Raw genomic sequence first — 27,970 nt, forward strand, 5'->3', positions numbered from 1 at the left:
GAGGGTGGTGGAGAGACATTTATTGGATGTTTATGGGGCTGGTCCACGTGGGTCTAGATTAGGGACAGGGGCCTCTTCAGGGCTGCCTGGAATGTCACTGGCAGTCACTGTGGCCATGAAGCAGTGTTGGAGGAGGCGTTTGGGGTCCGTGTTGCAGTCCAGCCGTGGGTTCAGAAAAGGGTGACTCTTCCCCAGAGGGCTCACTCCTGCCACCTCCACCGAACCGCCCATGTTCCCACCTTGGCGATCAGGGGGCACCTCCTCGGCGTCTGGAAAACAGCAAGCTGGGGACATGGGGCTTCCTCCTGTAGCCCCTTCCTCCCCACCAGGACACAAGCCCTGGCTGACTTCCCTGAGTGCTTACCTTGGGCAGGACTGTGCTCAGAGTCTTAAATGCATCATTCGTTTAACAAACATTTATTAACGATATGCCACATCATGCACTAGGAACTGTGAATGCTTCTCATGAACTTAAAGTTGAGTGGAGAAGAAGCACAATAAACAATTGTTAGGAGAGATGAAGACTGCACCTTGACCATAGACCTATGAGGTCGGTACTGTTAAAAACTCATTTCATAGACGAGGATAAAGGCTTACTGCACGGCTAGTATGCAGAGAAGTGCTGGAAACTTAAAAACGTACCTTTTTCTCTGCTTTAAGAATAGATGCCATGACTCTCTTCATCTACTGCTTTATCCTCCTCTTATATCTGAGCTTAAAAGGAAGCTCACTTGGCCTTATTATTCCTCACTTCCCATTCATGACTTATTCTGTTGCAGGTTACTTGGTTTCTGCCCCCAACATACTTACAATGTTTTGTCACTAAATCCCACGGTCACATAAATCCTTATGTCCCTTGACTTATCAGGAGCATGTGGCACAATTGAGCATTCCTGCCTTTCAGATAAAAAGTATATCAAGTGTTCAAGCTCAAGGAATGTGAGCATCTCTCACCCTTCTCCTCAACCCCTTCACAAAGCCAAGCAATTCAGCAGGTCCTGCTGATGCCACCAAACCACCATCTGCCATATCCACCCATTTCTCTCAGACACGCTCAAGGCCACCACCTTAGGTAAGGCTTTCATTTTCTTCTGCCCAGACCACTGGAACAGCTTCCAGTCGGGCCCCTTTCAGTCCATCCTCCAGGCTGTAGCCAGAGAGATCTTTCTAAGGTTGAGTTCATGTACTGTTCTTTCTTAAAAGCCTTCAACGTCTTCCCATTACCTGTGATCCTTGAGGTGGCATTCAAGGCTCTTTGTGTCCTGGTCCCATCCCTTCTCTTCAGCTTTGTTACTAACCACTCTTCCCTCAAGAACTCTTTGCTTTGCCACACCAAAATTTTCATTGTTTCCTTCACATCTCTGGGTGTCGCCTTGTGCTGTTTCTTCTGCCTGGAATGACATTTTATACCTCTGTCTAGAAAACTCCTATGCTTTAAGACCTATTGCTAGAGGCTATCCAGGAAGAATGGTGCATCTGAAACCAAGGCAAGAGTGAATTTCAAGAAGGTAGTTGTACTGGACATTGGAGTTGGTACCCAACATCCACCCCACCTCTTCCCACCTGGTGATAAAAGTTCTATTTAGGGGAGATTGGCCCCACCCCAGCTCTAGGAGTTGGGCCTGATTGATGTGAGCCAATTGGGCAATCCCATTCCTTTACCACATGGATGGGCAATCAGTGCATAGCATTTCCCTGGGCACACTGACTAGTTTAGTGGTGAAACATGCCCTAAGGTGGTCCAGTGAGAGCAGAGCTCAGGCCTTTTATTTTCTGGTTAAACGAAGAGATAGCTGCCTCTTTCTTCTCCTGACTAGAAGGGAACAAAGAGCACCTAGTCCCAGGGACTGCTGGCAGCCAACTTACTACCATGAGAGAAGTCAGTCTGAGGAGAAAGCCAACACAAAATAGAGCTGAGAGAATCTCAGAGGATGGAGCCACAGGCCTGAAGACATTGTGGACTTCTGTTCAAACCATGCCTGAAGCCCACCCTCCTTTTGGACTTCTCACCTACAGTCAATAAATTTCCTTTTTTGTTTGGAGCTTTCTATTTTTAAACAATTTAAGACTCACAAGAAGTTACAAAAACAGTACAGAATTCCAATGTATGCTTCATCTAGCTTTCTCCACTGATGACAGCTTACATAACCATAGAACAATTTCAAAACTAGGAGACTGACATCAATTTAATACTATCAACTAAACTACAGATCCTATTCAATTTTACCATGTTTTATGTGCACTTCTTTTTGGTGTATAATACTATGAAAATTTATCACGTGTAGATTTATATAACCACTGCCACAATCAGGATAAAGAACTGTTCCATCACCACAAAAATACTTCCTTATGCTACCCCTTTATAATCAGACCTTCCTCTTAAACCTCTCTAGGTAACCACTAACCTGTTTCCCATTACTATAATTTTGTAATTTCAGAAGTGTTATGTAAACGGAATTATATAGTATACAATCTTTCAAGATTGGCTTTTTCTTTTTCTTTTTCTTTTTTTGGTGAGGAAGATTGGCCCTGAGCTAACATAAGTTGCCAGTCTTCCTCTTTTTGCTTGAGGAAGATTGTCGCTGAGCTAACATCTGTGCCACCTTCCTCTGTTTTGCATGTGGGACACTGCCACAGCATGGCTCGACAAGCGGTGTGTATATCCGCACCCAGGATCTGAACCCGTGAACCCCGGGCCACTGAAGCAGAGCATGTGAACTTAACCACTACACCACTGGGCTAGCCCCCAAGATTGGCTTTTTCACTCTGCATAATACCCTTAAGATCCATTCAAGTTGTGTGTATCAAGAGTTGTTCCTTTTTATGGCTGCACATGTTCCACTATATGGTTGTACTACTTGCCCACTGAAGGACATTTGGGCTGTTTCCAGTTTTTGCCTATTACAAATAAAGCTGCTATGAGAGGTTGTGTATAGGTTTTTGTGCAGACTTACATTTTCATTTCTCTAGGCTAGATACCTAGGAGTGTGATTGCTGTTTAGTGGGCTGAACGGTGGCCCCCAAACATATCAGGTCTTAATCTCTGGAACCTGTGAATGTTACCTTATATGGTAAAGTTTTTGCAGATGTGATTAAGGGTTTTGAGATGAGGAGATCATCCTGAATTATCTGAGGGGACCCTAAATGCCATCACAAGTGCTCTTGAGAAAGGCAGAGGGAATCGGACACACACAGATGATGTGAAGACAGAGGGAGAGATCGGTGTGCTACAGTTACAAGCAAAGGAGAACAGATCCTCCCTGAAGCCTTTGATTCGGCCCAGCAAAACTGACTGGGAACTTCTGGCCCCCAGAGCTGTGAAAGAATAAATTCCTATTGTGTTTCTAATGGGCTTGTTTGTTTTCTTTTTTTTTAATTTCTCCTTCTTCTCCCCAAAGCCCCCCAGTACATAGTTGTATATTCTAGTTGTAGGTTCTCCTAGTTCTGCTATGTGGGACGCCGCCTCAGCATGGCCTGATGAGCAGTGCTAGGTCCACAACCAGGATCCCAACCAGCGAAACCCTCGGCTGCTGAAGCAGAGCGTGCAAACTGAACCACTCGGCCATGCGGCTGGCCCCTGTTTTGCTTTCTTTTTTTTTTTTCCTTTTTCTCCCCAAAGCCCCCTGGTACATAGTTGTATATTCTTCGTTGTGGGTCCTACTAGTTGTGGCATGTGGGACGCTGCCTCAGCGTGATTTGATGAGCAGTGCCATGTCCACGCCAGGATTTCAACCAACGAAACACTGGACCCTCTGCAGCGGAGCGCGCGAACTTAACCACTCAGCCACGGGGCCAGCCCCTCCCTGTCTGCTTTCTTAATGTTGAGTTTAGGGGATTCTTTATATATTCTGGGTAAAAGTCCTTTGTCGGATATGTGAATATTATTAAGCCCAGTATGGGGCTTGTCTTTTCATCCTCTTAATAATAGAGTCTTCAGCAGCACAAAAATTTTGAATTTTGATGAAGACTAATGACCAATGTATTTTTTTTTTTTAATGAGTTGAGCTTTTGTGAATGTCTAACAATTCTTTGCCTACCTCCAGGTCGTGAAGATTTTCCCCTGTTTTCTTCTAAAAGTTTTATAGTTTACATTTGGGTCTATGATTTATTGTGAGTTAATTTTTGTCTAAGGTGTGAGGTTTAGGTAAAGGTTTATTTTTTTACTTATGTAAGTCTAGTTGTTCCAACATCATTTATTGAAAAGACTATTCTTACCCCATTGAATTGCTTTTGCACCTTTGACAAAAATCTGTTGGACATACTTACAGTGTGGGTCTACTTCTGGCCTCCATCTTGGTACATGTTTCGGTCCCTCCTCCAATATCACACTGTCCTCGTTACTGTTGCTACATAGTAAGTCTTAAAAATCAAGTAATGTGATTTCCTCCAACTTCATTATTCTTTTTCAATATTGTTTTAGCTATTCTAGTTCTCTTATCTTTCCTTATAAATCTCAGAGTCAGTTTGTCTATGTATACTGGGTCTGCTGCAGTTTTCATCTTTACTGTGTCGAGTCTTCCAATTCATGAACGTGGTATGTCTCTCCATTTATTTAGGTCTTCTTTGATTTCCTTCATCCACATTTCGTAGTTTTTATCATACAGATCCTTTACATGTTTTCTTAGTTTTATACTTAAGTATTTCACTTTCTTTGGAGTGACTATAAATGGTATTAATGTGTTTTTAATTTGGTCTCCAATTGTTTGTTGCTAATATATATGAACACAGTTGATGTTTGGTTCTGACCTTACATGTTATTGATGAGGATTTTAGGCTGGTTACTTTTAAAACTGGAGATGAGAAGCAGGCTCCGAGGAGCAGATCTTGCTTGCCCTTTGTTGGGAGGCATTTGCATTTGTGGGGGAACCCCCATCTGTGGGGATGCCTCCCTCTCTGTGCCAGGAAGAGGGGAGATGACCTTATCTCTAGAAACTCTTAATCAATGCCAAAGGCAAGAACTTAAATTGGTTACTGTCTGGCAACCTCATGTAACTGATTTAGGGTGGTGGCTTCTGGCCTTTACTTAATCCTATTTGATTCTTATCTAAAAGTTGTGGGACCACCCAATGGCCAGATCCCACCTGGACTGATACCATTTTAACTTTTTTACATGTTCTTTCCTTTGTCTTGTAAAGAGATGGCTCACATACCTATGCCTTAAAATTAGCCTTACTCTCCACTCATTTTTGCAGCAGAAGCGGCAGCAGCAACATGCCGGCAGCAGCTCTGCCTGCCCATGGGTCCTGTCCCCACGCTATTCCATGCTATTCTCTAAATAAAAGAGCACCACTGCCAGATCTTGAGAGTCCAAGAAATCTTTCTTTCGACTCCTCGGCTCACCGACCCTGCATCAGTTATGACCTTACTAAATGCACCTATTGGTTCCAGGAAGTTGTTTTGTGGGTCTGTGTGTGTGTGTTTTGTAGATTCCTGGGAATCCTTTGTCATTTAAGCTTGCATTTTAAGGCATTCCATTGGGTACAGAGGTTTATTTCAACCTTCTATTCAGTGCAAGAATCTCCTTAGGTGAATCCTACATTTGGCCTTTTCCTGGTTACCTTCCAGGCTTGGGGGTGCTCTTTTTTTTTCTTCCTAAACCAAGAATTACCAACTGATGAACCAAACACAGCCCAGAGTGATGAGGGTGCTCTTTATAAGAGCATCTCAAATCTTATCCTAAGAGAGGTCTACCTCTATTGAGTCAACACCTGCCTCCCTATGGCTTCCACCACTGATCCCAGTGCTGTTCTCTGGCTTCGCACAAAATGTCTCCTCATTCCCCAGGACAGCCTTGTAGAGATCTGAGGCCCTAGGCTGTGAGCCCTGAGAATCCTTTGCTCAAGGCCAAATGTCCCCAGCTCTTCAACTTGATACTCACATGACCTGGTTTGCACACTGAGCTGGTCACCTGCCTCTGATCACATTCTGATTGGTCAAAGTCCCTCTTAAATTGTGGGGCTCTGAGCAGCAGGTAGTCAGGGCTCTGGGGAAAACCGTTAGCCTTCTAGAAGCTATAAAACCATGGCTCAAATCCTCATTCTGATATTAAATCATTGTGCTACTTTGGGCTAACCCATTCTCTTCTCTGGATCTCATTCTCTAAAAATTCTATAAAATGGGGTAGAAAGTAGGGCTGGCCTCATTTTTCTATTTATTTTCTCTTGAATTCCAAGTTTTAAAGGATTCTGTCTATATAATGAACTGCATTTATTAAGTACTATTTTTTTTCCATTTTGTATTAATCAAAGAGCTCTGATTAGCAGGAGAGAGCCCATGCTAATTACCCCCCTTGAACTAACATAAGTCTAGATCAAAGCAAAGAAACTTGGTCCCTTGGATGGTGAACATGATGTAATCTACACAGGAATCAAAATATAATGATGTACACCTGAAATTTATATAATGTTATAATCCAATGTTACTGCAATAAAAAAGAAAGAAAGAAAGATACCTGGTCCCAGTAAAACCTTTGAAATATTGGAAATTGCTCAAGAATCCTAACTGCTATATTTGGGGACCCTCAGGTGACAGGCACTCAACATTGGGAACCTGTGCTGTGGATGCCAAAAAGTTACCTCTGAGATGTGGTGGCTGGTGTGTTCTATCCAGCTGGGAGTAAAGAAGGACTATCACTCTCTTGCTTCCAGATCCTATATATCTGTTAATGCAACCTGAGATTCTACTCACCTTTATTTTGGGCAGACACGTCACAATGCTGGTTCATACTGAGCTTGTGGACCCACCCTGTCTTGTTTACATGACTCTTTCCCAGATCCTAGAGCTTCCCTGAAACGTGTAGCCTAGGCCCTTCAACTCCACAATCCTAGCCTTCCGGGGAAGCCAGCAGAACAGGCAGTGGTCCCACTCTCGATTACACGTTTCTGTCTCTTCCTTTGACTAATACGGACTTATTGAAGTCCCGCAGTGGTGCCTGAAGCCTGTGGGGTCCCGTCTTTGAAAAGCTGCTAGCCAAGAGGCACTTGGGAGAGCAGGAAGCCTAAAGGCAAATATGTCAAGTTCGATCTTCAAATTACGATAAGATTCCTGTTTGGCTAAAATGTGCTGGTACAACAATCTTATCTGATTCTCCTCACAACTCTCTGAGGTGGGTACTATTATTCCATTTTACAGATAAGCAACTGAGGCCCAGACAGAGAAGGTCAACATTGACACAGCTATTAAGTATTGGATCCAGGATTCTCTTTCCATTCTGCTTGATCCCAAAACTTGGACTCTTTCCACAGAGCAGGCATTCCCTTAGTGTGGGCAGGAACTATGCTGGGTCCTGGGGACACAAAGGGGTTTAAGGCATAGTTCCTATCTTTGACATTAACATTAATCTTTGATATTAACAGACTCTTTGAGGAAACTAACATGTAAAAATCTAAGTGCCTAATAATAATTAAAATGAGAGCTACTGGGCCCGCCTGGTGGCACGGTGATTAAGTGTGCACGTCCCGCTTTGGCAGCCCGGGGTTCGCCGGTTCGGATTCCAGGTGCAGACATGCCACTGCTTGGCACGCCATGCTGTGGTAGGTGTCCCACATATAAAGTGGAGGAAGATGGGCACGGATGTTAGCTCAGGGCCAGTCTTCCTCAGCAAAAAGAGGAGGATTGGCAGCCGTTAGCTCAGGGCTAAGCTTCCTCAAAAAAAAAAAAAAAAAAAAAAAAGAGAGCTACTAATTGTTAAAAGCCTACCATGTGTCAGAGACTAATTAGTTCCTATGTAAGCACCGCTTCTAGTTTTTACCACTTTTTTAGTAGGTATTATTGTATGCATTTTACAGAGTAAATTGAGGCCAAGAGAGAAGTGACTTGTTTAAGGCCCCACAATGCAAGTGACAAAGCCAGGATTAGAGCCCAGTTTGCTGACATCCCAGCCCAGGGTTGTGCCTTCCAACCTTTCTCCAAGGACCTCTGTGGTGACTCCCCTCATTGCCTGGGCTCCTCAACCCTGAACTTGGGACTGGCCTGTGGTGACCAGCCAGGAAAGTTCTCAGATTCTCTCCTGCCTGGAGATGAGTCAAGACGAACTCATCGCTGAGGTTCGTTTGGTTCAGAGCTCCCACTCTACCAACTGCGGTTAATGAAAGAACAGTGGGCTCTGGGGCAACTGAACCCTCTTTGGAAGGTGAGAGGGGCTGCTGCAGGGAAAGACTCCTGGCCCAGGAGCCAAAGGCTTGGCCACCAGTTGGCTCGGTGACCTTGGGCACATGACTGTCCCTTTCCGGGCCTCAACTGCCCATCTGCACAGTGAGAGCATTGGACTTGATTTCTAGGAGCCCTCTGAGTCGATGAGAATGTCTGATTAATGATCTCCCTACCAACATCTTTCAGAGGAGAATGAGAACCGAACTCTTGTCTATCTTTTTCCTTCCATTTTTTGCTCTCTCATTAAATGTACATAGGTTGGAATTCACCTCCACACTTACCTCACTCACCTTATCTACAAAATAGGGTTGATAATAACCACTGGCAGAGTCATTGAGCAGGTTAAATGGGGTGAGGTGTTTAAAGTCCTTAGCACAGCACCTGGCATAACAGTAGGGGCTCGGTCACACTCTGATCAAGCTAGTTCCTCACAAAGTATCAGAGTAAGACAGTTACGGTCTTTGTTGCATCCCAAGTTTGGGGGATGGGGTGGGGGTGGGGGTGATGGGACAATATAGAACGCCTGGGCAGCGGAAGGACCCTGTTTTCAGAAACTGTTCCACTTCCACTCTGCTTTTGCCAAGGCACTCCCCAACCCGCCCCTGCGCCCACAGTCAGATGTCAGGACCCCAAGGTGAAGGGCAGTGAAGGGCTTTAGAGTCTGGGAGATGGCAGTTGACATCCCAGCAACATGTGCTGGCCAGCTGTGTGGACTTGGCCGGTTCACTTCCCTTGGCTGAGCCTTAGTTTCCTCTGCTGTAGAATGGGGCTAATGGTCTCTACATGTCCTACTGAAGGGGAAGACAGCAAACAGAAATGGAAGTCTGCAAAGGTCAAAGCTCTGATGAACGTAGGATAGTGGGCCTGTAACTGTCTCAGATGTAGAAGGAGGGACAAGGGGCTCCTGGGTTGATGCCATGGGGTCAGAAAAAGGAGAGGACAGCACTAAAGGAAGAAGGGGAGGAACTGCGAGCTGAGTTTGGGCAAAAGGCAGAGAGAGCCAAAAGCCAGAGAGAGCCAAAAGCCATCATTAGTAAAAGGTCAGGAAATGCATATTCCATCTTAAAGATAAGAAGCAAAAGGCAAGATCACAAGCTGTCTCACACCCTGGCAACTGAAGAATACAGCTGGTGGCTGGCAGTGAAGAGGCGCAGGGCGGCTTTCATTCACCGGGCCAGGGGGTGAGCTGTATTCTCTTTGAGTCAGAAAGGCTGTGGGGCGTAGGGTGGGGAGAGACGAGGGAGCAGGACACAAGCAGGAGCACCCCACAAACCCAGCCTTGTGACATAGAAAGAGTAGGACTTTGGAGGCAGGAAGGCAGCCGTATTTGAATTCCAGCTCCACAATTTACAAGCTGTGATCCCTTGGGCAAGTCATCTAACCTCTGAGACCTGGTTTTCACTTCTGTACAATGGATGACAATAGCACCTACCTCACTGGGGTAGTTGGGAAAATTAGGTGAGCCAGTGCATGAGAAGTCTCAAACAGTGTCTGGCACATAGTAGGGACTTCGTGTTCACACCACAGGGATAAGAGGTGGAAGGAAGTGGAGGTTGAGTCTGCTCTGCCACTCACTCACTAGATGACTTTGGGCCTCAGTTTCCTCGTGTAAAATGGATAGTAATGAGAGCTATACTGCCTAGTCATTGTGAGGAGCAGAGGAGGTGGTCTGTTAGAACTAGTTCATTCCTTTTAACTGCTCTATCATCTTTCACTATTCCTCTACTGATGGACATCTAGTCTGTTTCCAATATGACAAGCTATCATGATATCCAGCTTTATAAGTCCTGTTCTAGTGCAACTATTTCTCTAAGTCAGATGATTAGAAGTGGGATTACAGGTCCCCTTTATCTGCTGTTTCACTTTCCATTATTCTGGCTACCCATGGTCAACCACAGTATGAAAATATTAAATGGAAAATTCCAGAAATAAGCAATTCATAGGTTTTAAATTGCACACCATTCTGAGTAATGTGATGAAATTTCTCACTGCCCCACGCGGGCTGTGAATCCTTCCTTTTCCAGCGGATCCACACTGTATACACTACCCACCTGTTAGTCACTTAGTAGCTATCTTGATTATCAGATCAACTGTGCTGGTATCGCAGTGCTTGTGTTCAAGTCACCCTTATTTTACTTAACAATGGCCCCAAAGTGCAAGAGTAGTGATGCTGGCAATTCAGATATGCCAAACAGAAGCCATAAAGTGCTTCTTCTAAGTGAAAGGGTGAAAGTTCTCCAATTAATAAGGAAAGAATGTGCTGAGGTTGCTAAGATCTAAGGTAAATTTTATTACAGTACATTATTATAGAATTTTTTTTAAGATTTTATTTTTTTTCTTTTTCTCCCCAAAGCCCCCCTGGCACATAGTTGTGTATTTTTAGTTGTGGGTCCTTCTAGTTGTGGCATGTGGGATGATGCCTCAGCATGGCTTGATGAGCGGTGCCATGTCCGTGCCCAGGATTCGAACTGGTGAAACCCTGGGCCGCTGAAGCAGAGCATGAGAATTTAACCACTTGGCCACGGGGCCGGCCCCTACTGTATATTATTATAATTGTTCTATTTTATTATTAATTATTGATGTTAATCTCTTACTGTGCCTAATTTATAAGTTAAAATTTATCATAGGTATATATGTATGAGAAAAACATAGTATATATAGGATTCAGTCCTATCTGTGGTTTCAGGCATCCACTGGGGGTCTTGGAACATACGCCCTGTGGATAAGGGGGGACTACTGTACTGAGTTATAGGGTGTACACACTTTTAGTTTAAATAGACATTGCCAAGTGGTTATATCAATTTATACTCTTACCAGTCGTGTATGAGAGTATCCATTCCCCCCAACCTTCTCACCATTAATATTTTTGGACTTTTGCCCAAAAAAAGTGTGTCATTCTTAAATTGCATTCTCCTGATTATTAGTAAGGTTGAGTATCTTTTCATGTGCATTCCTTTTTTTGTGGTTTACATTTTCCCATTGTTTAAAGGTGTGCTTATATATTCTAGATATCAATTCTGTCTCTATTTTATATGCAGTTGACTCTCATTATTCACAGTAGTTATGTTCTATAAAGTCACTGCAAACACTGAATTAGTGAATACTGAATCACTGCTCTTTGAGGAAATACAAGAGTAGGTTCCCATGAGCTTCTGGTCAAATTTTTGTCAAGTGATCAATACATAACTTTGTTTTGTGTTTCTGTTTAAAGACGTCTTACTTAGTATGTACTGTTGATTCATTAACGTTGAACCCACTGCCAACAGCACTATAACTTCCACCTGGACAAAGTTTATCTAACACATGTATTTTCTCCACAAGTCACGCCACAGCCTTCTTGTGCTTAGGACACTAGATACACTTCAGCATTACAGTCGGGGGCCATTTTAAACAGCGAAATCAACAAAAATCACAAGAATGCAGAAAACTTGGCACCAAATATACTGCGAAAAGGACACTTGTTTACAGTATGAGAGCTGAAACAGGAAGGCAGGGCGTGGCCTTGTTCAGCGTCAGCTGGGAATGTGTGTGACGGGGCAACTCAAAGTCTTTGCTGCTCTGTGCATGTCCACATCCACAAATGACCTCAAAAGCACTGCGAGTATTGATTTTGAGGTTACAAATCCATTTTAGCAAGTAGGCAAATTCCCAAAGATGGAAACTCTGAATAATGAGAACTGACTGTATATATGTATTTACATTTATATTTATAATATCTTTGCAGTCTGTCTCTTGTTTTTTAACTTTATGTACGTTATCTTTCGTATTATTTGTATTTAATGTCTGCTTGTACTTGATGTAGGCAAATTTGCCAATTTTTCCCTTATTTTTGTAAATTAAATGTTTTATTCAAATTCTTTTTTTTTTTTTTTGAGGACGATTAGCCCTGAGCTAACATCTGCTGCCAATCCTCCTCTTTTTGCTGAGGAAGAGTGGCCCTGAGCTAACATCCGTGCCCATCTTCCTCTACTTTATATGGGGGTTGCCTGCCGCAGCATGGCTTGATGAGCGGTGCCATGTCTACACCCGGGATCTGAACTGGCGAACCCCGGGCCGCTGAAGCGGAATGTGTGAACTTAACCGCTGCGCCACTGGGAAGGCCCCTATTCAAATTCTTATATTTTAATTAGTCTTTTTCTGGACTTTCTTTCTATTCTAGGCTTTCTGAACATTGGCACTATTGACATTTTGGGCCAGATAATCCTTTGCTGTGGAGTGCTGTCCTCTGTCTTGTAGGATGTTTAACAGCATCCGTAGCCTCTAGCAATAGATACCAGTAGCACCCTTTCCCCAATTGTGACAATCAAAAATGCCTCCAGACATTGCCAAATGTCCCCGGGGAGCAAATTTGCACTCAGTTGAGGGCCACTGCATTGCCCAATTCCTTTAATTTGTGTGTCAATATCACACTGACAAATTCTTGTATCTTTAAAATGTCCTGTTATCTGATGAGTCTCCTCTTCTTTCTTTGCCAAAATTGTTTTGTTCACTCTTGTACCTTTACTTTCTAGATTAATTTTAGAATTAATTTGACAGATTCCATGAAACCTTTTGTTGGCATTTTTATTTATAGATTAATTTGGGAAGAACTGATGTGTGTATGATATTGAGCCTTCCTATTTACATCCAAGCCATATCTCGCCAGATAGGTTCTTTTATGCCTTTCATTAACTTTTATGATTTCTCTATAAAAGCTGAAGCCCGGGCTGTCTCTGGTCTCCCCCACGCTGGGTCTATGCTCAGATTTTTCCCTATTCCCTTGCCATTGCCTTCCAGACCTTCCTGACTCCAAGGGGAGCCAGATGGATCCTTCCACCCCAAAAGCCATCCCTCCTGCTTTCCACCGCTCAGCCACAGCAGGATTATTCATAGTCATCAGCTTCTGGTGCTGTTGTTTGTTGCACAAGTTTGTTGTTAAGTTGGAAAATTAATCTTTTACAAACGGAAAAGTCCTCTCTGTCTTTTTCTGAAACTTAGCTGCTACTCATCCTGCGCCCCCTCCCTCCCTGATGTCTGCCACCCTTGCTTCTTCTGTTTAGCTTAAATTCCTCCCCTGTCCGGCCTGGCCTTAATCCCGGTGGTGCCCCAGGGTGAATGACCCTGCCATTGCATAAGTCTCACTCAGTCCCGCCCACACACCTTTACCCATTATTTACCCTCTCCCGGAATGCCTTTTCTCCTCTACTTTGCCTTAACCAACTCCTTTACTAACTCAACACTAATTCAAGTCTACTCTCCTTGAAACCCTCCTTACATTTGGTATCAAACAACTTTGTGCTTCATTATATCGTGGCCCAGACCCAGCGAGGTGGGCAGAAGAAAGAGCAGGACTCAAGGCCGAAAGACATGGGCTGCATTTCAGCCCTACAATGATTAGCTGTGACACTTGAAGTAAGTCATCTAATGTGTCTCAGTCTTGATTCTCTCATCTCTAGAATGGAGATAATAATGCCCATCTGGAGTGTTGTCGACCAATACGGAAAGGTCTTTTGCCAGTGGGGACTTGTATCTTTCACAGAGGTTGCAGAGGTTGTAAAAATATGTGCCATAAAGGCTTGTGAGAAAGCAACACTTTTTCTGGCCCCTCAGAGGCTCCAGATGGCCTATGCCAGTGAAGGAGGAGGTAGTCCAGAACATCAGATTCTTGAAAAATACCTGTATTTAATTTCTGAACAAGCTGAGTTTGGGGAGCAGCAAATTTTTCTTATTAATTCTATTTTGTTTGGGGTAATATTAAAATCAGTTTCCATTCCCTAAGGCTAGAATTAAAATATTTTCTTAGAAAATCCACAAACTGGATTAATCTCTATGTGACAAATAGACTGCTGACTATGTGAAATTACTTTGATAAACACCAAGCACATGCGAGTTTGGGATGGGCCTGTTCAGATCATGAACCTCCTGAGAAACGTGCCACGGCTTCTGAGCATCCCAGGGGCGCTCGCAGGCAAACGCTCAGACACCATCTCTGAATATCCCCTCTGTGAGGTGCTGCCCCGCTGGAGACAGGGAGACCACGTGGCCTCTTTCTCACCTGTAGTCTGTAAACTTAAACCTGGGTCCAACTTCGTGAGGGGCTTTGAGCTGATGAACAGGTAACAAAGCACACAGACAGTGACGATGAAGGCCAGGAGCACGACTGCTGCTATGGACAGGCCCACAAGAGCGCCAATGCTGGGGAGAGACCATAAGGAGCGGAGCGTCAGGGAGGGACTGGGCAGGCAGTGCGTTCTATGAGAAGTGTTATAAGTGTCACAGGAATTGGCCGGCTCTGACTTTTGTCCTGTCTCTACTTGTCTCAGGCTTTCTGAGCCTAACCATGGGAAACAGCATCAACTATATGACAAGTATTCACCACATACATAACATGACACGCCTCAGTGCCACCAGGTAGTTGGGACTCACTATGTGTTCCTTTTCTTCTCTTCTCCTTCCCTCCCTATTATCCTCAACCTGTTCCCACCCTAGAAAGCGGGAGAGGATCTGAAAGAGCCCTCCCCATGCTGCCGTTCCTTAAAAACAAGACACATAGTAGCCTTTAGCTAAAAACCAGCTATCCTTCCAGCTTCAAGGTAACTTCCCACCCACCCTCCAGTGGGTCATCACACCCGTGTGGACTCCTCGTCTAGACCCCCTCCCTGCCGCTGGTCCCTCGCCCACCAACCTCACTGCTTCTGCCCCAAGTCAGGCCTTGGGCACCTGGTCTCCAGACAACTACCTCCTGGCTCATTTGGGGGCCACCATCTTTCCTGTTTCACATGATCTCTCCACCGGGATTTTACCTTTGAAGGCCCTTTACGTTTGAAGATCTCTGAAGGCCCATCTCACTGTCTCCTCCTCACTAATGCTTTCCTTGGTCATCTTTCTCTCCCCTTTCTTCCCCCCATGCCAGGCTAATCCACCCAGGACACATGACTCAGGGCCTTCTGCCCTTCCCACTGGGTCAGGCAGCCCAGTGTGGTGGGGAAAGAGCAAAGGGCTTTGGAACCAGACCTACTTGGGTTAAGACCCAGGTCTGTAACTAACTCTGTGAGATCTTGATGAAGTTATTGAACCTTTTGAGCCTCGGCTTCTTTGTCTGAAAAGTAAGAAAGATCAAAACACAGCACCTCACAAGCAGTGGAGAGGATGAATAATATACGTAATATTCTTGGCACACAGTAGGTGTTCAACACATTCCTCGTGTGTTCCTCAAGGCAGACTCAGACCACATTTAATCGGCTTTGTCCTCACCTTGTATAAGCCCTGGCACATAGTAGGCAGTTAGTACAGATTATCGTGTGTCAGGCTTTGTGAGATGTTCTCCCAATAGTAGGGGAGACGTAGTACCAGGATTTGTGTGCCCTTCCACCTACAGCTCCTTCTCCAGCTTTTCTGCCCTCCCTCTCCCCGACCCCAGCCCCAGACTTCTGCTCCTGCCATTTCTGCTGGATTGTGCTCCCAGCTAGCTGACGGCTGATTTCCCAGCTAGCTAATAGCTAATTGAAACTTAACAGAGACACCTTAAAGCTTTGGAGAGTTCGTCTTCCCATGGTTAAATAAATTATTGGTGCCCCTGCCATGGAATAGTATAGAGCCAATAAAAACATGTTTTCAAATAACATTTAAGATCAAGGATAAATTCTGATGAGATAATGTTAAGTGAAAAGAGCAGGACACACTACTAAATATATAGGATAATCCCAACTTAAATAAAAATAAACATAAATATATACACAACTATATACATGTAAGGTTGGAGGGAAATACACCAAAATGCTAACAGGCTGTCTGTGGGTGTAGTGCAGGCTGTGGATGTCCTGTCTGTGTTCCCTTGGGTCTTATAATTGTCGAATATTCTGGCCAGAGTTTCAAATGCCAGCAACTGTATCTGTTTGTCTGAGGGCTTTCTCGGGCTTAGAGCAGTCTCTGCCTGCACGCTGAGCACGTCAGAAGTGTGGGAAAGTTAATGCCTCCCTTCTCCCACCAGCACAACCACTGACAGACAGACGTTGGCACGCAAATACTCAGCTCCCTGGCCCTCAGGTGGGATGACTCAGGCCTATGTTCTACACTGTCTGGCAGAGTTCAGCAGGTTTAAACTCCAGGGGCCCTCGCGGTGACTTGCTCGGTGACATACCATCGTTAGCTCCTTCCCTTCCCCGCTCACTTCCCCACCCTCTGGCAGTGTTTTCTAGGATCACTTTCCATATAAACTACTTGCCCTCAAATCCTTGTCTCTGAGTCTTCTGGGAAACCAAGTTAAGGTACTGGATCTCCCAAGATTTCTTTCCTTTTTTGTCTCTCCTGTCCTTTCCACATTTTCCACATTGAGCATGTAGTACATTTTAGTTCTTGTAGGCACTTTATTTAAACATTATTTACTTTTTTGAGACATATTCACTATTTATAAGGCCATCTGGAAGACTTGTGCTCAGATTGGGACTCCACCCTTTACGAATGACATCTATGGGCACCTGGATGGAAACCGCCCTCGAAAAGTAGGGTCCTTTGAGGAGGGGGGTGAGAGAGCTGGGGGGATATGTCCCAGATCAGTGGTCAGTCAGGGAGCAGGCCCTGCCTCTGATAGTGTGTCTGGAGACAGAGGAACCAGCCCCTAAGGATAGAGCTGGGAACAACAAGGGAGGCTCCAACGGGGAAAATCTATGCTTAGTATAAGATGAACTGTAAATGATCAGCATTGTCCCATGGTGAAGGTACTGCCTCAAGAGGACAGGTTTGCACAGAACACCTGGATGAGTACACCTTTCAGTGAAGTTAGAGATTCCTGCCCCAGGTGGGAAGTTGGGTTGAAGAGCCACAGGCCTCTAGGGTCTCACAGATCTGTGACTCTGAAAGATAAATAACCCACGGTGACCTCCAGGAAAGAATTGGAGAGGCAGCCTGACATTTGTTAGGGCTTTTGAGTCAAGCACTTCTAAGTTTGAATCTTGGTTCTTCCACATATAAGCTGAAAAATCCTTCACCTCAAAATCTTCATTCGTAAAGGTTCCTATCACACCAGATGTCCATGAAGATTAAACAGAATGTGTAGATACAGCGCCTGACCACCAATTCTGCCCTCCAGCAAGGCTGCTGCCTTTTGGCTCACAGCCCAGTAAAAAAAACCCAAAACACAACTACTGATAGAGAGTGTCTGGAAAGTGGATCAGACATGTGATAGCAACAGCTGCTTCTCCACAGGGCGTCTTCACGTCCTGAGATATGCTTTTAAAGACAGCAATTCTCCTTGAGCACAAGGAAACAGCATCCACCTGGAGATTTTTATGCTTTTAAGGGCCAGCTTTCATGAAAAGGGCCAAATGGAGTCCAGAGCAAAACAAGGCCTCCACCCTGCAATGCTGGGGCTCTGATAGGAGCATGCCAGAAGGACTGTCTCAGTACACTGATCACCTAGCTGTCCTGAGGACCCTTGGTTCCCCTCCTCCAGTTTGCAACTGTCTGTGAGGTTTATGAACCATGTTACGTCCAAGTTCAGGAAAAGTCAGCCCTGGAAGCTAGAACTTTTCAGTTGCCCTTGGGGTCTGGAATGGGAGCACACTGACATGCAGTGTGACGTCAGAGATCCCCCATCTAACCCACTACCTGACTGTCTGAGCCACTAAAGCACTCCACACATCAAAAGGGTTCAAGGCAATGGGAGGGACTACAAGGGGTACACAGGGAAGGGATGGTGGCAGAGGGATGAGGTCCCGGCTGGGTGCTGAGGGGTAACCGGGGTTGGGAGCAGAGGAGCCTGAGCTTTCGTCCCAGCTCTGCCACTTCCTCTCCCTGGGGCACTCTCAGATAGTAACTTAACCTCTTTCAAGTTTTCTCATTTGTAAAATGGAGAGCAGAGGTGCCAGGGCTGCAAATGTGTGAATGCATCTGGCCCTTGGATGTCCTAGTAATGTTCTTTAAATCTCAGTCTGCTATGACATTGCTAGAAGATCTTGGGTAATTCACTTTCATACCCCGAGCTTCACTTTCCCCACCTATGAACCAGGGAAAGGGAACTCCCTTTTACTGAGCACCCACTATAAGCACTAGTCACTTTCACATGCACTATTTCATTTAATCCTCACAACAATTCCATGAGACAGGTATTACTACTGCTATTTTAAAGATGAAAAAAGCAACTTGGAGAAAATTTGCCCAAATTCACATAGCTATTAAGTGACAAAGCCAAGGTTTGGACAGGGTTCTACCCAGCCCCAAGACTCCACACTGTCTCTATACCTCAAAGGGAGGTCAGCGCTATCATATTTCAGCACCCAGCTCAGTGCTAAGTACACAGTGGGTCTTCGACAAATAGTCCACTGTTAGCTTTAGGTGCATGTCCTATCTCTCTCAACGTTCTGTGAGCTCCTCAGGGGCAGGGCATAATTGATTTCTGTGTCCCCAGTGCCTAACATAGCACCTGGCAAAACGCAGAGGCTATAATGAATGAATGAATATATGGATGAATAGAGAATAGTAAATTAATATAATTCCCTGGGTTACGGATAGCAGATTACAGATAGCAGCCAAATGTGCAGGATTTGAAAACCTGGCCATCTGAAAATCCCTTAGAATTATAGATTGCGCGGTCTAGAAAAAGCGATAATATCTGTAATTGTCAGTGGCATATGTCAAGTTGATTTCACCTCTTTATCTCATTTGGTCCTTGCCCTAGTCAGAAATCAGAGCGACGATTTATCATCCTCCCATTTGATAGATGAAAAGACAGAGGCTCAGAGAGGTTTTAGTGAGGAACAGTTCTTTCCCACCCAGAGGGCACGCAGCCTCTGGCCCATACCTCCAGGGACAGGAAAACCACTGTCTACTAAGGCGGCCCAGCCCACTTTTGCTGATGTCTGCTTCCCAGAGCAGGCTCAGCATCAGGTCCTATTTTCTGGATGAGGCCTTTGGAGACCCAGAAAGACTGAGATCTATTGCCCTCCCAGCCCCACACTTAGGTTCCAGGAATGTCAGCACTGGCCTAACCACCTCCTTCCCTGAACAAGTAGGGAAACTGAGGACCTGTGGGTGGGGATTCACCCAAATAACATATCTATTAGTATAGCCTGAGCTGGCTTCTGCCGTGCCATTATGCTGTTGTCTCATGGTGAACTTGGAGGCAGCTCTGATCCCCAAGTCTTCTGCCTTAGCTCGGGAGTGGTGTACACCCCCAGCACTCACCCCAGGCCTGTCACATGCTAAGTGCTATGTAAGGAGCAGCTGAAACAATGACTAAATATGAGGCTGGGCGGAGGCTGGGGTTGAGCTGGGGTGTAGCATCAGGCGAGGATTAAGGCTTGAGGCTGAGGTTTGAAGGTAGGCCTAGACGATGTTTAGAGTCAGGGTGGGAGAGAAGTGCTGAGATGGAGTTGCAAGGAGGATGGAGGCTGGGATCAGCGTTTGGGAGTGAGTCAAGTCAGGGATCAGGTTGGGGTCGACATCAGGGAAGGGACCTTGCCGGCACTTGGGATGAGGGTGGAGTTTGGGTTTCCTGTGAACGTTAGAAGATGGGAGTTTGCTGTTAGGGAGAGAGTTGGTAGGTAATTTGGGGTCGGGTTGAGGATGAGGGTGGTGGAGGAGGACGTTCAAGCTTGGATCAAACAATGGAGAGAGGGTCAGGATGGGGGAAGGGAGCTGAGAAACAGTTGCAGGGGGAGTCGGGGTAGTGGTGGGGAGAGAGCGGAGTTCAGTATCGGGCCTGAGGGGCTAAGGGCTGCGTGGGGGCTGGTGCTGACGTTGGGACGGGCACCTGGGTGAGGACTGAGGGTTCGGCAGGCGGCTGGGCCTGAGGGTGGGGCGAGGGGGCTGGGTTCCAGGTGGGGTTCGGGCCAGGGCCGGTACCTGAGCCACCACATGTAGCTGTGCTCGTAGGGGAAGAAGCTGTGCGGGTCGTCGCAGCAGTACTTGTGGTCGCGGAAGCCGCAGCAGAAGACGGCGGCCGCCTCGCCCCCCGGCCGCGGGCAGCTGAAGCCGCGCACCACCTCCCGCTCGGTGCTCATGTAGCTCGTGCAGGCGCCGCTCATCGCGTCCGCGCCGGGCCGCCGCCCCCTCGGGCCCCCAGACGGGCACGGGCGGCGGGGTGAGCGAGGGGCGCACCGAGACAGACCTGAGCCCGGAGAGACAGAGACACGGACAGAGAGACAGAGATCGACGCACAGAGACCGAGAAAGACACCGCGAGAGGCGCGGAGACGCCACGGTGAGACCTGGAGTCCCCGGGGACCCAGAGGCGGCCTGGCGCGCGGACCGGACGCGGCGGGGGAAGGGGAGAGAGGGAGAAGGGCGGCGGGGCGGCAGGAGGGGGCGGCCCGCGGAGCCGGGAGGAGGGAGCCGCCGGGCGCGTCCCTGCCCGCGTCCCCCCACCTCCCACGGGCCCGGCGTCTGCGCTGGGGCGCCGGGGCTCGGAGAGACAGGGGGTGGACGCCGCTCCCGCTCTGAGCCCCGCCTGCCGCCAGGCCCCGTGCTGGACGCTGCGAAGCCCGGGGCAGCTGCAGGCGAGCGCAGGACACAACCAAGGGACCGGTCCGCGACCGCGCGCAGAGTCAGTGTGGCATGATGAATATACGACCTCAGTTACCCTTTACGACAATCCAGAGGACCAGGGATGTTCAAACTCACTTTATAAATGAGAGCCACCGGTCAGAGAAAAGTCATTTGTCCGGGCTCTGAAGCCTGCTGGGGTTTAACCTGGAACTAGACGGTTCCCGAGCTCTTCCCCTTTTGGGGCTCTCACATTGCGTCTTTTCCAGTGGACTTTTAAATGTCTTCGTCCTCTGGCTTCCTTGCTTGCCTCTTCCTTTCCCTGCGCGGCTAGCTCATACACCAACATGTTTACACTCCTCTGCTCACACTTCCTGCTACACTGGCCTAGGACAAGGGGGCTGGTGGATGCCCCAGATGTAGTAACCCCGCCCACCGGGAAGCAGAGGCAGCACACCGCTCCATCCTCAGAGATTATTTGCAGGTCACCGGGCAGTGTTCCCCTGGCATCGAGGACCGCGCCTGAAGCATCTGTGGGAAGCCCGTCGAGCCCGCGGGTCTGTCCTCTCAGGGTGCGCGGGGGAAACGCCAGCTCGGGCAGGCGCTCGGCTTGGCCCGGTTACGCTGAGCCAGGACCAGAGACAGCTGTCAGGGATTCCCATTCAGCCAGTCACAGGATGTTGGGGCTGAAAAGGACCTGTGGGCCATGTAGTCAGTTATTGAATCACAGCTGGCATTGAAAAGGATAAATAAATAAATGGAATAGGAAAAGTGCACTGCCAATAGTAGAGCTAACTATTCTTTCATAAAATGTTTGTTTCAGTTACCTATGTATGTATGTATTGTGGACCAGATCACGATGTAAAGTGAATTTCTTATATGCATCAGGTTAAAAGGGTTTGAGAGTCACTGACTGACGCCTCCCATTGTACAGATGGGCAGGGGCTAGCTCCAGATTACGAAATCTTTAGCTCTCCGCATGTTTCACAGCAGTGGGTAGAGTGGGAAATAGCTCATGTGAGCCTTGGGACTCCCCAGTTCCTCCATCCCTTGCTTTGGGTGTGTGGGGGACAAATCATGGGCTTTAGGGGATCTGGGCTCAAGCCCTACTTCTACCCTGTCCCTGCTTTCTCTCTCTGTGCCTCAAGTCCCTTTTCTTCTCTAGGCCAGCTCCTCAGATGCTGACGTGTGCCATGCCCTTGACTTGGGTTCTGGAGCCTCTGAGAGGGGTCAGACCTGGGTCTTTAGAAGCACGCAGTGTGGTGTGGAGTCAGACAATCACAGGACAGGGCAGTGAGAGGGGAAATATGAGGCCTGTGGCCACAGAGGGGCCACCTGAAGGAGCAGGGAAGAGTTTTGACGGGGTAGTGTCCTCAAAGGTGACTGTAAGGTCAAATATGAAAACTGGAGGGAATTGCCATCATCCCCCAGAGAATCCTCCCCTGAGCTGTGGATCTCTGCACACTGGGCCTGGATGACATCCTCTGATGGAGGTGCCTTATGGCCTCCTTATCAGATGGAGAGTAAAGAGGAGGAGCGGAACCCTGCGGAAGGGAGAAAGGTCTTCTGGGGACATGGGTTTCAGCTGAGAGGTAGAAAGCACTCTGCTCTGGCTTTTGGCAAAATTGGGAAGCTGCCAACAGTTTCCAAAGTCCTTTTCCAGCCAAGAATTAATTTGCTCCTCCTAACAACCCTGTGGGTTGAGCCAAGCAGGGATAACTGTGCCACTGAGAGAAATCACAAGCCCAATGTCACACAACAGTCAGTTGCCCAGGCAGGACATCTGTCTGGCCAAGGGTCCCCTTTTGGCAGTCTGATGAAGACTGTGGGCCCCTATTCAGAAGAATTTTTTTTTTCCTGAGGGAAACTTGCCCTGAGCTAACATCTGTGTCAATCGTCCTCTATTTTTTTTTGTATGTGGGACACCCCCACAGCGTGGCTGGTGAGTGGAATAGGTCTGAGCCGGGATCCAGACTGCCCAACCCAGCTGCCAAAGTAGAGCTCACAGAACTTTTACTATTCTGCCGTGGGGCTGGGTCCCAGAAGAATATTTTTAACTACAAAAAGTAAATTATTTAGGATTACAAAGGATATCAATTATATAGAATCATTATAAAAATATTTATTTTGTGAATTGGTCCTTGTAACATATTAAACAGCAAGATCTGGAGATTAAGCATTGTAATTTTGAGGTGATGAATGAGTGTAAACAGTGTTTCAAGATATGGCTACTCTGATGCAGTACAGAAGTGTCTGTGATTTTTATTGGTACCCGAGTCACGGGTACTGCTACTACTACTGTGATTTGTTGCTTACGTGCATGATAGAAGGAAATGCTAAATTTCAGTAAGAGGTTAGTGAAAATAAGGATGGTATTTTTCCCCCTCCAAGTTCATGGACAGCCCCCCACCCCCAGACACTCTCTCCATGGACCCCTTGGGCTCTGTGAAATCTGTGCTCAAACCCTCTGCCTCTCTGGTCCAGCTCCTACTCCAATGCTTGTTCCTTCATCATGTGCATCATGTCTCCTCCTGGAGGCATTTATTGCAGACCTACTATGTGTCAGGTGGTTTCCCATCTTGTATGAAATATAATCCTTGAAAACTTCCTTTGAGGTAGGTGTTATTCTTCCCACTTTGCAGACAAGGTAAGTGAGACTCAGGGAGGTTACGGGATTTACTGAAAGCCACACAGCTAGTAGCCGATCAGAGTCCTGTACCACTAACTCCTTCCTCCCCAAGTGAGGCCTGGGGGCCAGAGTCTACAACACCATAAGGGAGGAAAGTATAGGAGAGAAAAGTGAGCAGGGAGAACTCACATTTACGGAGAACACACTGTGACCTAGAAATTGTGCTCTGTGTTCTTCATTGTCTCCTTTAACCCTCACAACTCTATGCAGTATTACTCTACTTTTTAAAAATATAAAAATAACTAAATACATACATATTCATTATAAAACAGCAAATTAGAAAAGAGATAAATCAAAGGGAAAAATAAATATGACCCATAATCTCACCACACAGAAATATCTGTTGATTCTTTGGTGTAGAGTCTTCCAGATACACCCACTCACACACAATTTTGCACCCACTTTAGGAAAATGATCCAGAGAGGTTAAGTAACTTGCCCAAGGGTATACAAGTACTAAGTTCCAATCACCTGCTGTGTGTGACCTTAGGTCAGTCACTGTCCCTCGCTGTTTTAGGGCAGTGGTTAAGATTACTCAAGATAAAAGAGCTCTCGCGCTTCTGTGCTGCTCTCAAAACAGTGCGCTCTGGACCTCAGCAGCCTTGCTCCAGGAGCCTGGTGCCCTCAGAGGGTCCACAAAGAAACGCCCCCTCGCTGTAGTGACCGACTTCACAGCTCGGTGACCGCAGTCAACAGAGGCTGAGAACCCTGGCTCAACCTGCGGTTGAGTACTCGGTTCCGTGGGCCTCTGACGGGTGTGTGGTCAGCTGGGAGTCCCCGGACTCCGGACGCGGAAGCAGAGAAGGGCGAGCAGCCCTTCTCCCCTTGCCTTGCAGGCCCCAGCTGTGCCTACCCAGACCCTCCTCCCCATGTCTCCTCCCCTCCTCTCCCCAGCCCTGCCGGGCTCTGATGCCAGTTTGCAGTTCACGGCAGCTGGGGAAGCAAAGAAAGGACCAGGCGTGCATTAAGTCCTTCTAAGTGCCAGTGCCTCTCACCGCCATTCGCTTGATGCCCAGGACAGATTCTTTGCCTTCTCTTCTGGAATGAGGCTGTTGCGTCTCATTTTGAGAGAAGTGACTTTGCTACGGTGGAACATCAAATCCAGGGACAAATCGGAGATGGAGGCTCAGGTCTCCTGGTACCAGCCAGGTTCTCCCCTACTCTGCGTGGCCACTCTTTCGGTTTAGGTTTTCGTTTGCTGTTTGATTGTTTTACTATGAAATGTTTAAGACACACAAAACGACATAAAGGATAATGCAAGGACTACCCACGTACCTTCCACTCCGTTTACAAAATAAAAATTGACCAATCCTGTTTGAAGCCCCCTGTGCCCTCCTCCCTGCCAGCCCACCCCCACCCCGTAACCACTCTCTTGAGTTTGGTGTTCATTGTTCCCATGCTCTTCTTTATGCGTTTATCACGTATGTATGAATCTTTGAGCAATATATGGAGTTACTTTGCACGTGATTAAATTTTAAATAAATAGCGTCATACTGCATGTGTTCTTCTGGAACTTGCTTTTTTTCACTCCATCTTACCTTTGTGAGCTTTGTCTATACTGACACGTATGCTCAAGCTACTTCATTCACTTTTGTTGCTTTGTAGTTTTCCACTTAATGAATATGTGATGATTTCTTATCAGTTTTCTCCAACAATTAGATTCCTTCCAATTTTTTATTGCTATACAATAATGCTCCTCTTGAGTTTTTTCTTTTAAAATCAATTTTGTTGAGGTATATTTTACAAACAAAAAGATATACCCATATTGAATGTACAGCTTGGTGAGATTTGACAAATATGTACACTCATGTAACCAGCACAGTCAAGAAGCGGTCCATTTCCATCAGCCATCGCCATCCCTTGTGCCCCTTTGCAGTCAGCCCCTCTCCCCACCCCAGCCTTGCCTTAGACCCCACTGGTCTGCTGTCCGTCCCTATAGATTTGTTCTGCCTGTTGGTGAATTTTTATGTTCATGGAATCGGACAGTATGTTCTCTTTTGTATCTAACGGTTCACCACAATGCCTTTGAGATACACAGAAATTGTTGCATGTACAAGTAGTTCCTTCCTTTTTATCGCTGAGTATATGGAAAGATACAAATGATATGGAAATACTACAATCTGTTTATCCATTCAACTGTAATAAGCATTTGGGTTGTTTCCAATTTGGGACTATCATGAATAAAGTAGCTATGAACATTTTTGTATATGTGCTTTCATTTTGGGGGGTATGTATGTTTTCATTTCTTTTGAGTGAATACCTAGGAGTGGAATTTCTGAGTAATAGGGTAGATGTGTGTTTAATTATAAGAAGTTGCCAAACTGTTTTCCAGAGTGGCTGTACCATTTTGCGACCCTACCAGCAACGTATAAGAGGCAAGGCTCACACGCCTGAAACTAATATAATGCTTATGTCAATTCTATCTCAATGAAAACAACAAACAGAAGAAGAGGCAGGGCTCTACATCCTCACCAGCACTTGGTATTGTCAGTATTTTTCATTTTGGCCATTCTTATAGGTGCGAAGTGATATCTCATTGTGGCTTTAATTTGTATTTTCCTAATGACTAATGATGAATATCTTTACATGTTCTTATTAACCATTCATCTATCTTCTTTGGCAAAATGTCTGTTTTGCCTATTTTTAAATTTAGTTATCTTCTTATTGAATTGTAACAGTTTTTATATATTCTGGATACAAATTCTTTATCGTGTATATTGTTGTAAATATTTTTTCCCAGTCTGTGGCTTGCCTTCTCATTTTCTTAAAGGTATTTTTAGAAAAACAGAAATTTAAAACTTTGATAGTCCAATTTATCACTTCTTTCTATTAAGATTAGTGCTTTCTGGGTACTATCTTAAAAAAATGTTTGCCTACCTGGAGATCACAAAGATTTTCTCCTGTATTTTCTTCTAGAAGTTTCACAGCTTTAGCTTTTACATTTATGCCTGTGATCCATTTTGAATTAATTTATGTGTGTGACGTGAAGCAGAGGTTGAGGTTCACTTTTACAGGGATATCCAGTTGTTCCAAAATCATCCTTTGAAAGGACTATCTTTTCTCCGTTGAATTAACTTGACACCTTTCAAAAATCAATTAACCATATATGTGTGGATTTATTTCTGGATCCTCTATTCTATGTCGTTGATCTGGATTTATCCTTTATAAAGGCCAATACCACTTTGTCTTAATTACTGTGGCTTCGTAAGTAAATCTTGTAATCGGGTAGTGTCCTCTAATTTTGTCCTTATTTTTCAAAATTGTTTTAGTGCTTCTAGGTCCTTTGTATTTCCATATAAATTTTAGAATCAGCTTGTCAATTTCTACCAAAAAAAACAAAAACTATTCTGAGATTTTGCTTAGGATTGCATTGAATCAATAGAACAATTTGGAGAGAATCAACATCTTAGTATTGAGTTTCCCAATCCATAAACATGATATGTCTCCTCATTTATTTAGTTCTTGTTTAATTTCTCTCAGCAACATTTTATACTATTCAGTGTACATGTTGTAAACACATTTTGTAAAATTTATCCCTTTTTCTTCTTTTTGATGATATTGTAGATGACAGTTTAACAGGATTTTCCAATGGTTCATTGCTAGTGTATAGAAATACAATTTACTTTGTATACTCACCTTGTATTCTATGATCTTGCTAAATTCCCTTTTTAGTTCTAGTAGGTTTTTGGAGACTACTTAGGATTTTTTATGTTAACATAAAGAACATAATTTATTCACAGACAACATATCATGAATAAAGGCAGTTTTACTTTTCCTTTCCAGTAGATGTCTTTTATTTCTTTTCTTATTTTATTACATTGTCTAGGATCTCCAGTATAATGTCAAAGAGAATTTTTTTGAGGGTTTTTTTTTTTTTAAAACTGAAGTCAGATCATGTCATTATTCTTTTATTTATTTATTTATTTATTTTTAAAGATTTTACTTTTTTCCTTTTTCTCCCCAAAGCCCCCCAGTACATAGTTGTATATTCTTCTTTGTGGGTCCTTCTAGTTGTGGCATGTGGGACGCTGCCTCAGCATGGTTTGATGAGCAGTGCCATGTCCGCACCCAGGAGTCGATCCAATGAAACACTGGGCCGCCTGCAGCGGAGTGCACGAACTTAACCACTCGGCCACGGGGCCAGCCCCTTGAGGGTTTTTTTTTTTAAAGATTGGCAGCTAAGCTAACATCTGTTATCAATCTTCTTCTTTTTTCCCCTAAGCCCCCTCGGCACATAGTTGCGTATTCTAGTTGTAGGTCCTTCTAGTTGTGGCATGTGGGACGCTGCCTCAGCATGGGCTGATGAGTGGTGCCATGTCCGCACCCAGGATCCCAACCAGCAAAACCCTGGCCGCCAAAGTGGAGCATGTGAACTTAACCACTTGGCTACAGTGCCGGCCCCTGAGAATTCTTTTGAGTTTTGAGGCAGAATTGTGCAATTCCTTTTTCTCTGCACTTGATTCTTTCCCACCACACACTTATCAACAGAGAGATCCTTTGAAGGCTTGACCTGAGCTGTTGAAATAGCCCCAGTGATTCCAGTCTGACCTCTAAAATCTAAATTCTCCCTACCTCTCCAACTGTGCCTCTTCTTTCCTGCAAGAAACTTCTGAGTCAGCCAGTCTGACCTGGGAGAGGATCCTCCTCTCTCAATTTTTTGCCCATGTCATTCC

At 45.6% G+C, this 27,970-nt stretch overlaps 1 protein-coding gene and 1 long non-coding RNA gene across 3 annotated transcripts; one reads left to right on the plus strand and one right to left on the minus strand.

Moving 5' to 3' along the window:
* On the minus strand, positions 1–20,153 carry SHISAL2A (shisa like 2A). 2 transcript variants are annotated; one of them, XM_014844296.3, is made up of 3 exons: positions 19,972–20,153; positions 14,186–14,325; positions 1–269 (listed from the first exon to the last, which is right to left on the minus strand). In XM_014844296.3, exons 1-3 carry the CDS (start codon positions 20,151–20,153, stop codon positions 31–33), a joined length of 561 nt encoding a protein of 186 aa, XP_014699782.2. In that variant the 3' UTR covers positions 1–30. The 2 variants fall into 2 exon arrangements, with proteins under 2 accessions (XP_014699782.2, XP_044626729.1); XM_044770794.2 differs by having other exon boundaries at positions 9–284.
* Positions 15,533–26,962, plus strand: LOC139045309 (uncharacterized). Its single transcript, XR_011503392.1, has 3 exons — positions 15,533–19,446; positions 20,002–20,328; positions 24,134–26,962. It is a non-coding gene; the product is annotated as an uncharacterized lncRNA (long non-coding RNA).
* The last annotated feature ends 1,008 nt before the right edge of the window (positions 26,963–27,970 follow it).

This window comes from Equus asinus, chromosome 5 (assembly GCF_041296235.1).
Source record: "Equus asinus isolate D_3611 breed Donkey chromosome 5, EquAss-T2T_v2, whole genome shotgun sequence".
NCBI lineage: Eukaryota > Metazoa > Chordata > Mammalia > Perissodactyla > Equidae > Equus > Equus asinus.